Source organism: Microtus ochrogaster, chromosome 19, assembly GCF_000317375.1.
Source record: "Microtus ochrogaster isolate Prairie Vole_2 chromosome 19, MicOch1.0, whole genome shotgun sequence".
Classification (NCBI taxonomy): domain Eukaryota; kingdom Metazoa; phylum Chordata; class Mammalia; order Rodentia; family Cricetidae; genus Microtus; species Microtus ochrogaster.
In genome coordinates, this window is record NC_022021.1 from 63,799,178 (window position 1) to 63,811,113 (window position 11,936).

The 11,936-nt window shown below is 41.1% G+C and overlaps 1 protein-coding gene across 1 annotated transcript; it reads right to left on the reverse strand.

The window, feature by feature from the left end:
• Nucleotides 1–3,007: 3,007 nt before the first annotated feature.
• On the reverse strand, nt 3,008–10,115 carry Mrps30 (mitochondrial ribosomal protein S30). Its single transcript, XM_005356830.2, has 5 exons — nt 9,383–10,115; nt 8,072–8,217; nt 7,425–7,530; nt 5,635–5,811; nt 3,008–3,372 (listed from the first exon to the last, which is right to left on the reverse strand). Exons 1-5 carry the CDS (start codon nt 9,960–9,962, stop codon nt 3,056–3,058), a joined length of 1,326 nt encoding a protein of 441 aa, XP_005356887.1. The 5' UTR covers nt 9,963–10,115; the 3' UTR covers nt 3,008–3,055.
• Nucleotides 10,116–11,936: the final 1,821 nt, after the last annotated feature.

Genomic DNA, 11,936 nt, shown 5'->3' on the forward strand with positions numbered 1-11,936 from the left:
CAGCCCAAAGAGCAATCAGGGTTCCCTGACCTGTGGGAAGTCCAAGGACCACCCACCTCCATCCAGGTCTAGTCAGGTGAGCATCCAAACTGCCTAGGCTCCCACAAAGCCAGTATGTGCAGTAGGATCAAAAACCCATTGCCATTACTAGCATTCTTAACTCATAAGAGGTTCCTGTAGGTAATTATTTTTTAACAATGACCGAGGGTGGCGAGAGAGTTCAGCAGTTAAGAGCACTTGCTCTCCCCTGGAACTTGAGTTGAATTCCAAGCCTCCAAGTCAGGTTTACTGCCACCTGCACCTCCAGTTCCAGTGATTCAATATGCCTTTGTGTGATGTGGGTGCCCTCATAACATGGCAATTACGTACAATTACACATGCACATAAATATATTTTTAAAAAAGTAGGTAGGAAAGGAAAGGTGGAAAGAAGTAACTATAATAGCTCAAAAATAATAGTAATAATAAAAAAAAACAGCAATAAATCATTGGGGCTGGCCTGTTAGCTCAGCAGGGAAAGGCACCTGCCACCAAGCCTGGTGAACTGAGTTCTATGCTTGGAATCCACATGGTGCAAGAAGAGAATTGATTTCGAATTGTCCTTTGACCTCCATTATATGTGCTGTTGTGACGTGTAGGAAATATAATATGCTCTTCCAAACACAATGAAGTTTAGAGGTGAATTAGGCATGTTAATGGCTCCTTATTGGAGTTCTCCCAACACTGTTGTTTCAGTCTGGGTGTTCACATAACCAAGGATGACCTTGAACTACTAATACTAATAACAAAGGTAGACCTTTACCTACTAAGTGGTGGAATTACAGGTCTGTGTCGTCAGACCTGGCAAAAAGGCTTCTTATTTAAATGAAGGTATTTTCCTAATTACAAAATGTTTTTTTCCTGAGAAAGTTATCTGCAAGCTTACTCACTCAGACTAGCTCCATTATGTTATATGGAGTTAAGAGAAAATTGAAGACAAGCTCTAATTTTGTATGTGTTTATATTTAAATCCCTGCAATTTGATGCCATCTAGGGGACTAGGTAAAGACATATGGAGACCAGAAGAAAAACCCAGAGGTATGCCAATATTTGAAGAAAGTGGAGGAAGAACAACCGGTGGTGTGTGTGTGTGTGAGAGAGAGAGAGAGAAAGAGAGAGAGAGAGAGAGAGAGAGAGAGAAAGAACGGTCAATGAAACAGGAGGAAAGCCAGGAATGTGTTTCCATCAGGACAATAAAAGCTTCCTTATGAAGTAATCAACAAAGTCACACAAACTGTGTGACAAAGTAAATCACTGCCTGGATTGTCTCACATGGAATCTTCCTTCTACCTATAATGATAAAGCAAGGTCAGAGAAACCCAAGTTGGACTGCTCTTACGGTACTACGCCTTCAAAGAAACAAGCAAAAACTATTCAATTAGTGAGTTACCTTCACAAAAGAAACGGACAGCCAATACTAGCCATTTTGGAACTCATGGCACTGGGTTTCTGATCCTACTGCACATACTGGCTTTGTAGGAGCCTAGGCAGTTTGGATGCTCAACTTACTAGACCTGGATGGAGGTAGGGGGTTCCTTGGACTTCCCACAGGTCAGGGAACCCTAAGTGCTCTTCGGGCTGAGGAGAGAGGGGGACTTGATTGGGGGAGGGGGAGGGAAATGGGAGGCGGTGGCGGGGAAGACAGAAATCTTTAATAAATAAATTTTAAAAAAGAATTGGGGAAAAACAAAAGAATATACTCACAATTATACAAAACCGCAAGCATAAACTATGTGAAGAGCTACATAAAGGCCTAAAATTTGCTGATATAAAAGACGAGCTGGAGAGAGAGGGCTCAGTGTTTAAGAGCCCTGGCTGCTCTACCAGAGGAAGGGCCAAACTGTAGCTAATCAACTAATCAGGCAGAGGGATCTGATGCCCTCTGGCTTCTGCAGGTACTGCACATGTATGGTACAAACAAACACTTACGAAAAACTAGACGCACAAATACACAAATCTTAAAGATATACAAACAAGTGCTCTAAGACCTCGAGCTAAAGAAACTATGGTAAGTAACTCACATCCATTCACCAGACACTGAATACCTCGATCTGATTCTAGACTCTTGAAGTGGATCAGCAAAGAAAGCTAGTGGCCTTGCTTTGTCCCAGCAGGATACCACTTACACATCCCAGTAAATATTAACTGTGACTGACCAACTAGAGTCTACTATTAAAGTATCCTAGACATATTTTCTGATTTTCATTTCTTTTAAAATAAAGGTTAAAAAAAATTCATTAAAAGTCTGTTTAGCTTGTGCAAAACAGTAGCCCTATTTTGAAGACTGCTGTAAAACTCTCATCATTAACAATTTTTTTAAAAAAAACTAAGAAAACATATTTAATGATTTTATTTGTATGAGCTCTCATCATTAACAATTTTTTAAAAAAACTAATAAAACATATTTAATGATTTTACTCGTATGAGTATGTTGCAGGCATCTATGTACCATGTGTGAGTATGTGTGGTGCTTCAGAAGTCAGAAGGGGGCACTGGATCAGGAACGGAGGGCAGTAGCCACATTTAGGTGTTTAGTGCTGGGAATGAAACCCAGGTTCTTTGGCAGGGCAGGAGGAATCCTCTCTCCAGCTCCCACTGAATTACCATTTAAATGACACAAAATACCAAACCACCAGACAATCTAATACTGTTACTAGTAATATGTAAATACATTTCCCTTTTAAACATTTATTTAGAGAAAGACAGACACAGGAGAGGAAGAAGGGAGGGATAGAGGGAGAAAGGGCTGGACATGTGTGCAAGTCAGAATACAACTTGCTAGAGGGCTCTTCTTCCATTCAATGCCTTCCAAGCTATATCAGCTGAAAGAATCATTTAAAATAATCATCATTACATCTAAACTGAACTCTTACAGTAAGAAATCTGAATTCAAGGTTGAGTGATAGGTTACATAAGGAATGTTATTTCTCAAAAAAAAAAAATCAATGTGTTTAATAACTGACAGTTACAGAATCCATAAATGATTTTATTATTTCTCTGGTGAAATTTACACATCCTCAATGTCCCGGATCAAGTCCTTTCTCCTGGCTTCCCGACAGCTGTGTTCTGTCTTCTGTCGGTTTATTTAGAAGAAAGTCAACTATCTGCAGGAGAACATCATCATCAAAGCCTTTCACATCGTTATCTTCCACGGTCTCATACAGAGGCTTACTCTGTGTCCCCCAGCAGATGTTTTTACGAGGGTTATTTTGATCAGCCTGTACAGTCAGTGCCAAAGTATTTAACTGGTAGCAGAAAAAAGAAAAATATTTTCCGTCTGTGATCACGGCCTGGGAGACAAAAGGTCGAGTAACATCTGCTTCGCTCCAGAATCCTGCAGAAGAAAGCAATGGGGGGATTGACACATGTTGATTTATCAAAACAAAACACACTGGAGGGTAGTAAAGACCCCTGAAAATCCTGACCTACCAAATCCCTGCTTTTGCCACTAACTCCACGTTCTATTTCTGTATTAACGGCTCCTCCCTTCCAGCATCCCCAGACTTAGGATGCACTTTTTTTCTACAACTTCCACCTTCCACAGCTCCCAGCATTCACTTGGCTACCTAACATGCTTTACCTAAGGAATCCTCCTGCATCTAATACTAACTTGATGGCCTTCAGTATACTCGGAAAACTTTCCACACTGGCACCATGTAAAATCCAGTATCCATTATGACCATTTATTTCACCAAAGACAAATGCATACACAAGCTCTCACAATCATCAGGAAGAATCTAGCTTTCTATGGTTCTAACACCATGCCCCTGGATAATCCAGAACCTTCTGACTATTTTTAAAGAGAGTTTAAGAACTGTTGTCATTGCCTCTGGTGTCTCAGGTCATAAGGCTCCAGGACGCCTCAATACCTTACCCACTCAAGTTTTCTGTCTGTCTAGACTGACTGGGGTAATATTTTTAAATGCTGCCAAAGTCAAAAATCAATCTGACTTCTCCACATTTATATATTATTTAATCCTTAATGGAGAGATCTAACAAAGTTATTGCTCAAATGCAGTAGGTAACAGTTCTCCATTAATGAGCATGCAGTGCCACTGGAAGGCACCACTCACCCTTCCTGACTACCCTAAGCCCACCTCCTACCATCTTCCCTTCCTATTAAAGAAATGGAAGCCAATAATGGAAGCATAAAATTGAAATCCATTTCTACAAATGAACAAGGAGACTCTAGTAAGAACAATCTATATTAATATTACTCCTGGGTTATTGTGTAGAATTTGTCTAGTTCATATTTCATACCTTCAGGCTTTGCAGTAGAACCCAAACACCTCACCCCGGACTTGGAAGAACAGGATGAGGATTATAGCTCATGCTAGATAATCTGCTTAGTAGATACCAGTTCTTGGTTCAAACTCCAGCCCAAGAAAAAAAAGTCCTACATGGTATAGCTTCTACCTTCTGCCATGCAAGTGCACAGCATTCTCCATTCCCTTTCTTTACCAGCCTCCAATCACCAGCCTCTCCGTTGTTCCTTAAGTGCTTCAAGTCTGTGCTCACTGCAGAGCCTTTTGTGGTTATTCCTCTTATCTCAAAGTGTCTTCCCTAGATTCTGCATGACTAGCTCATCACCATCCAGGTCTGTGTGAAAGTCATCTCTGGACATCTTCCCATAATGACTGTGCTCACATCGACTGTGCCTCTTACCTCCCTTAGGACAGCCATGCAAGCATCATACTTAGGCTGGCCTACTTTTCTCCTAACATCACTCCTCTAGAAAGAGTATGTTTCCAGAAGCTCTCCACTGCATTAAAAGCCCCAGGAGAGTTAGGTCTGTCTGTTATTCAACGCTGCCTCCAAAGCTAACAGTGCTGCCATAAAAAGCATGCAAGGCCTGGAGAGGTGACTCAGTGGGAAACGTGCTGGAGATGCAGGTTCGATTCCTGGGACCCACATAAAGGTGAAGAATATTCAGTCCACAGAAGTTGTCCTGTGACCTCCACATGCACACTGTGGTCCGCAGCCTCATTGAACACACTTGCACCTCCCGAGGGAGAGCTTCCTCATCGGAATCTTGACTCCCCTACCATTTTCTTTCCTAACTAGAGAACTTTTTAAAGTGAGGATGCCTACAAGGACCTGTTGACTCATCAGTAGTTTTTGCAATGTTTGTGAAAAATACTAGAAAACGTTTCTGTCTGCACAGGAATAAACCACAGGAAAAGTTCAACAAGAATACTCATGTGTACCTGTACATTTTAAATGTAAAATGTATTTCATTATGGATTTTTAAATAACTACATTTTATTTATTTATTAAAAAATATTTATTTATTTATTATGTATACAATATTCTGTCTATGTGTATGCCTGCAGGCCAGAAGAGGGTGCCAGACCTCATTACAGATGGTTGTGAACCACCATATGGTTGCCGGGAATTGAACTCAGGACCTTTGGAAGAGCAGGCAATGGTCTTCACCACTGAGCCATCTCTCCAGCCCAAAACTACATTTTATATCAATGTAAACTTTTCAAAATGTTCAACTCCCGGTTGTGTCTTACCTACAAAAACAATCTATAACTCCATTCTCAGCAGATTATACTTTCAAGAATGCAAACTGCCATGGCATTGGTCCTACCTTGGTACACAGCTTGAGCGCCAGTCCATGCGAAAAGACTCGCAAGGGCATTAGCTCTAAAAACAACTTCCACCTGCTCAGCTCGGTTCTGTTTTATCAGCTTTTCTCTATTTAAACGATCAGGTAACAGATGAAACTGGGTGTGACCGTAACAGCGTGGATCTGCTGTTTTTGAACCTAAAGGAAACAACAGAAACACTTGAGATAAAATGCAAGCATGCACACGCTGGCGGCACTTGTTTCCAGCACCCCTTCTTTTTGGAACACCCTGTGTCCAGTACTCAGACTACACAAGGGGAATATGCCTTAAATACTTCCTCATTATTATGATGGTAAAGTTACCTGAAAACAATCCTCAACTGGCTCATTATCACAGAGCTTACCAGGGCACAAAATAGGCCAGAAGAATACGTAAAAAAGGTACTTATAATTCTCATTATTTAATTTTGCCAATCCTTGTTAGGAACTACTATTGCCCTATCCCTTAGCATGAAGGCTTAATGCTGGGCAAATCTAATGACTTGAGATAAATTCCTGGAACCCACACTGCAGATGAACGTACTCCACAAAGTCACTCTCTGACCTCCATATGTGCTCTGGGGTCCTCACCCACATTCCTATTATCCACACAAACTCACAATAAACAACAACAACAACAAAAGGACTTGTTTACAATTAATGTAATAATATTTGTTCACTTATAAGGTTTTCATACGACATTTCTAGGTAAGAAAAGTGCGTAGCTTATCGGGCAGAGTGCTTGCCTATCATGCAGGGAGCTCGGCTTTGATCCTCGACACACACAATGCTGATGGTGGCACACACCCTGCTCCAGCCTCAGCAATATGCACCCCAGGACAGGATGATGTGCAGTTTCAAAGCCATCTGTCACTCCATAGTGAGTGTTACGCTAGCCAGGGACAAAGAAAAGAAAAAAAGCAAAAGAGAGAGAAACAAAACCAGAGGATAAAAAAGGAGAAAAGAAAAGGAAAAAGGGAGGACAGCCAAGGCAGAAAGGACTGGTGGTTCAGCTCTTCTGAACTACTGATGTGCTGAATTTCATTCTTAAAGTGGTTTCAAAAAATTCCCAGTCACTACTAAGACCAAGTGATTGAGAAAGGACCAATAAGTTGGCAGAGAGGACTAACATAATGCTTTCTTAAAGTCTTCCTTGGGTCATCTAGGAACTAGTAAGTGTATGGAAGAGAGAAAAAAATTCAAGATGTGTTAGGGAGACACGAGGCCTACTAGTGCTTGAACTCCTGATGTATGTAACTACCATGTGTAGAACAAGAAGGATTCTTCAATAAAATGCTATACACGATCCCGAGTCATAAAATACAAAATACTTTTCCACATAATAAAGCAAAAAACCTAGAAAGTATAACAATTTTTAAAGGTTAAATGTTGCTAATTCAGCAGAGGCAACAAAACGTTCAAATGAAGAACTGTAGTTCAAATGAAGAGCTCCGACTGTCATTCATGTTATTCATTCATAACCTTGAGGTTAGGAATGATACTGCTCATAGCCAATCAAACATCTTAGTCCTCAGAATTAAATCTGTGCTGGGTGTGGTAGTATATCTCCTACACTATTAAGGCAGAGGCTAGAGGGCTCCTGCCACAAGTTCAAGACCAGCCAGGGCCAACTGAGCTAGAGAAATCCTATCTCCATCAAAAAGCAATAAAATGTAACAATTCGAAATTAAATTTCTACTAAAGTTAAAACATGTTCTTACTTTACAGATTTTTTAATATATTTATGGATCAATATGCATGGAGAAACTTACCTGTAAATATGGTGTTTTCATATTGCCGTTTGAATAATGGAAGCTTGTCTGGCTTGCATTTCATAACCGGGATTTCTGCAGGAATGGAATAGTCCAGTGGCACAAACTTAAAGAATAAGAAAACACAAAGTGACTTAGAAACTATCCACTACTTTACAATTATCTTAGACTACATTTTTCCAATGGATTATTACTCACAAAATGGTCTGATTATACAAGTTGAGTGTCTGAATCAAATGCTAGGGTCTAGAAGTGTTTCAAACTTCACCATATTCACAGAGAGTCTGCAGAATGAACATTCCTAATTTAAACTCTGAAATGTTCTGCGTTCTGGAGTGTTTCAGATGACATTTTCAAAAGAGAAGTGCTTACCTAAACTAGTATCTACTGATGGGCCCAAAGTGGTCGCACATAGGGAAAAATTTAAAATCCCACTATAATGCAAAATCGTAAGTTGATTTTACCACATTGATGCCTTACATATTTAAAATTATGTGACCTTCATAGACCATACCATGCACAATCAGAAAGCTGAGAAAGATTTCCAGGTGGGTCACCATCATGGAACAATCATGGAAGGCAAGAGATCTACCCAACACCTCATCATACTCATCTGGTAACCTGACGCCAACAGATACAAACCTTACCTCCGGGAGTTGCTTAGATATTCGGATCTGGTTGTGTGGCTTGTCATTTATTTGGTATCGTAAAGCATCAATGCGACCTTTCCGATGACCAGCAGGAATGCGCTCTTCACCTCGCTGCCAGTAAAAGTCAACAGGGCGCTTATAATCTGTCAAAAGATATTCAAACTTTTCTTATTATTAAGAGAAAACTGGTAATAGACTAAGCCATAAACATGTTAAGACTGGCATGTCTAAAATATATACATATAAAAATTACAGTAATTTAAGAAGCTGAGGTACATAATTTAACCATATGCCTCAAGTGCAGCACATAAAACTTCATTAGGCTAACCAGTTAATTACTTAAATAGTTCACACTTTGTTCTGATGTGTAGTGTGAACTATTCTATGAAGGACTAATTTCTCTTTTACAATTACTCTAAAGGGTAGATAAAATTCCAGTCGCTGCCATTTTATACAAGAACTCTGCTCTGAACAAAGCTAAGCTGCCTAAGCCGCCAATGGTGAGCAGTCAAAAGTTACTGTGCTTTTCTAACCCCATCACTTCCCTTACTAATGAGAAAGGGAAGTACCCCCATCCCATCTGACACAAACAAAAACATTATACATTATTTTTCATGTGCACACTGCACAAACAGAAGTTTCTGTTTACTAGGCCTAATCTTGATCCCCAAACCTGCCAGACATTGGGTCTTAAGACAGCAAACCTAACAAGTGTATTTTTACGTTTCATTTATAAAATGAATTCATGATATCTACTGTGTTGTAAGGATTAATCAGTGGGTATTTATGGATTTTGGAAAAAGGACACAGTATTTGTTAAGAAAATGTTGGGGATTTTAGCTAATGTCTATTATTTAACCTTCACAATTCTATGACCAAACAGTATTACCCTAATTAAAGTAGGCAAAGTAAGGGAGGTTGATCACTTATCTATGGTCACCCAGCTTTCCTGAGGAGGACTCAAAAGACAACCCTAAGCTGGTTCCACTCAAGAAATCTCTCGCTCCAAAACCACAGAGAAACCCTGTCTGGAAAAAAACAAAACAAAACAAAACAAAAAAAAAAATCTCTCAAACTTTTGGATGGGCAGACACAAAACTGAGTCAAGGCACGGAAACGAGATGAACTTCACCTGACTCTAAACTTTAACAAGTAGTCTTGGCCGGGCAAGTCACGAGAAACTTGGGCTGCAGATACCAAAGCATAGGGGTGCTACACAACCTGCTGGGAAGCCTGGAATAGCAAGCAATCCTGCAGAAGCCAGCAGCACCACACCGTCCCTGTCCTGGAAGGGAGGCGCAGGCTCACCTAGGGCGGCGGTGGTCAGGACAGGGTTGATTGGGGAGAGCAGGTTCACGAGAGTCCCCACCAGCTGGTCCAGGACGGGAGAGGAGAGGGCCCGGCGGTGGTCGAAGAGTGGCCGGCGCCGGCGCCGCTGCAGGTAGACATGCTCCTGCAAGATGCAGTCGCACACGGCGGCACGCAGGCCCGCCAGGTCGAGCGAGGGCGGGGACGGCGCGGGGGCGGGCGCGGGCGGCAAGCCCGAAAGGAACACCGTCTTGGTGAAGCCCTGGTACCAGCGATCGGCGTTCAGGGCGAAGGTCTGAGGATACACCATGTACTTCTTGAACTGCATCTTGGTGAGAATTCGTATCTTCTCGTCTACGGTCGGGGCCGCGTGCGCCGCCGCCTGCCAGCGCTGCACCCGCCGCAGCCGCGCCGCCTGGCTGTCGGCGGTCATGGAAGCCACGATCGGCGGGTACCGCGCCACGGGCGTCGCCATGACCTCTGGGTCGCTCACCTTGGTGGCCGAGGCGGAGGCCTCAGCGGCGGCGTGGAGAGACAATCCCCGGCGGGGCACCAACTTCCAGCACCTGGCCGCCGCCATCTTTGTCCGCGAACCCGGAAGCCGAGGTCAACTTTCAGGAATTGTTCCTGTCCGCTTGCCGTAGGGACCAATCGCTTCTTGGAGGTGGATGCTCAGTGGGTTTGTGCTGTGCTGCGTGGCTTAGTTTGCAGCCAATCACCTTGCTCCGGAAGTTTATTTCATTTTCTTTGAGTATTTGTGCACAAAAGGCTGGCTTGTGCCAGACGTTTTTCACCTGTTACTCTGAAGAATGATACAATTAAGAGGAGTCACTGTGCGTATGTTGTTTTAGGGACTCGCAACTTCCACACCCTCAAACATTTAGAAAGATCTCCCAAAGAGAAACTTTAAATCCGTACAGTTCTTAAGTTTCTTCATTTGTGTTTCATACCACACCTCCGTTAGAAACAGAAAGTTATTTAAGGAAATAAATACAGCATCTCTTTTGTTATGCATGCTAATTGCCAAATAATTTGTATGAATTTTACTCTGTTCGGTATGAACTGATTGTTTGCAATAAAGTTCTTGATGAAAAGGATAACTTTACTTTTCAGTCTTCAACAACCAGCCGGTCAAGAAATATCTCTGAAAAATAACACAAATAACCCAAAATCTAAGTTCATCTCAGACAACCCATTTCTGGTGACTCATTAAGAGCTAGGATAAGAGTGGTTTTGACTTACAAAAACAATCCTTGAGGATGTCCAAAACATTTTGTCTCTTAAAGGAATGTAGGCATATCGTTAAGTTTCAATTGATAATGCAGTTTATGAAGTTTCGGGTCTACAAAACAGAAGTTTAGAACTGTAGCTAAGTTTCAATAATATCTCATGTGAGAAGTTCCTTACAGAATTGTAATATCCTTTTAACTTTAATAACAAAAGGAGGACATAATCTCAGCCTTCATGATCATTTTCAGCGCTCAAAGAATAAAGGTGAGGTGCCTAATCACAATATAAATTGAACTACTAGTTTGTGTAAAAAAAATATTCTTTTAGCTATTGTGTAAAACCTAAGTCATTTTGGATTCAAACATCAGCTCTAAAGAAGAGTTAACACTAGAAGACAGTTCTATTGGATTGTGTCATGTTTGTGTGTGGTAGTCACACACAAACTTAAAATTAAATTATTTTAATCAAAATAATTAAAAATGTATCTAAGAGAGGAGAGGCAGGAGAAGCCCTGCAATGAACAAAAGAACAAATTCAGGAAAAAAGAGCCAAATTCTAGCTGTGGAAAGGAGGATGCTTTTTTTTTCTAATATCCAGTTCTTTTATATTGCATACAAGGAAGCAGATATAAGGCCAAAACTAAACAATGTGGTAAGGGCAGGCTTGATACTGGATCCCAGGTTGACTGCCCCTCATCCTGGTTTTTTTTTTTTTTAATGAGTATTTATGAGTGCAGTTCTGTGTGCTATTGACCTGTCAGCTTATTTAGTAAACCTAAGAGACTTTGCATTTTTAACAAGGAGACAAAATATAATCATAGTACATAATGTTTTTATTAGAAGGGGTTAGGTGCCACTGGGAGAAAATACAGTGGACAAAGTAAATATTAGTATAGAATGGTGTGTGGGGAAGAGTTTGCAATGCAAAGGGCATGGCCAGAGTACTACTCTTTGTAAGATGCTATTTGAACAGTGGCTGGAGTAAGAAATGAGGGAGTCAGGTAAATATTGGAGAGGGAGGTCCCAAGAGGAGAAACAAACAAACAAAAAGCAAAACAAAAACAAACAAAAGCATTCAAGAAAAAACGAGAAATGGGCACAGAGATTCTGAAATAGGAGCATAGCCTGAAGACCCAACAAGTGAGAAAGCCACATGAACTGAAAAACCAAAACAAAATAGACAATGAGTGTAAAAGAGTTCCAGACCATAGCACAACTGACTCCATGATGGAAGTTCCAATCAGGCCATAAAATTCAGCACATAGACAGTACTACCTCCCAAAATGAAAATAAAAGACCTACTCCAAAAAAGTCCATAGTTCTGG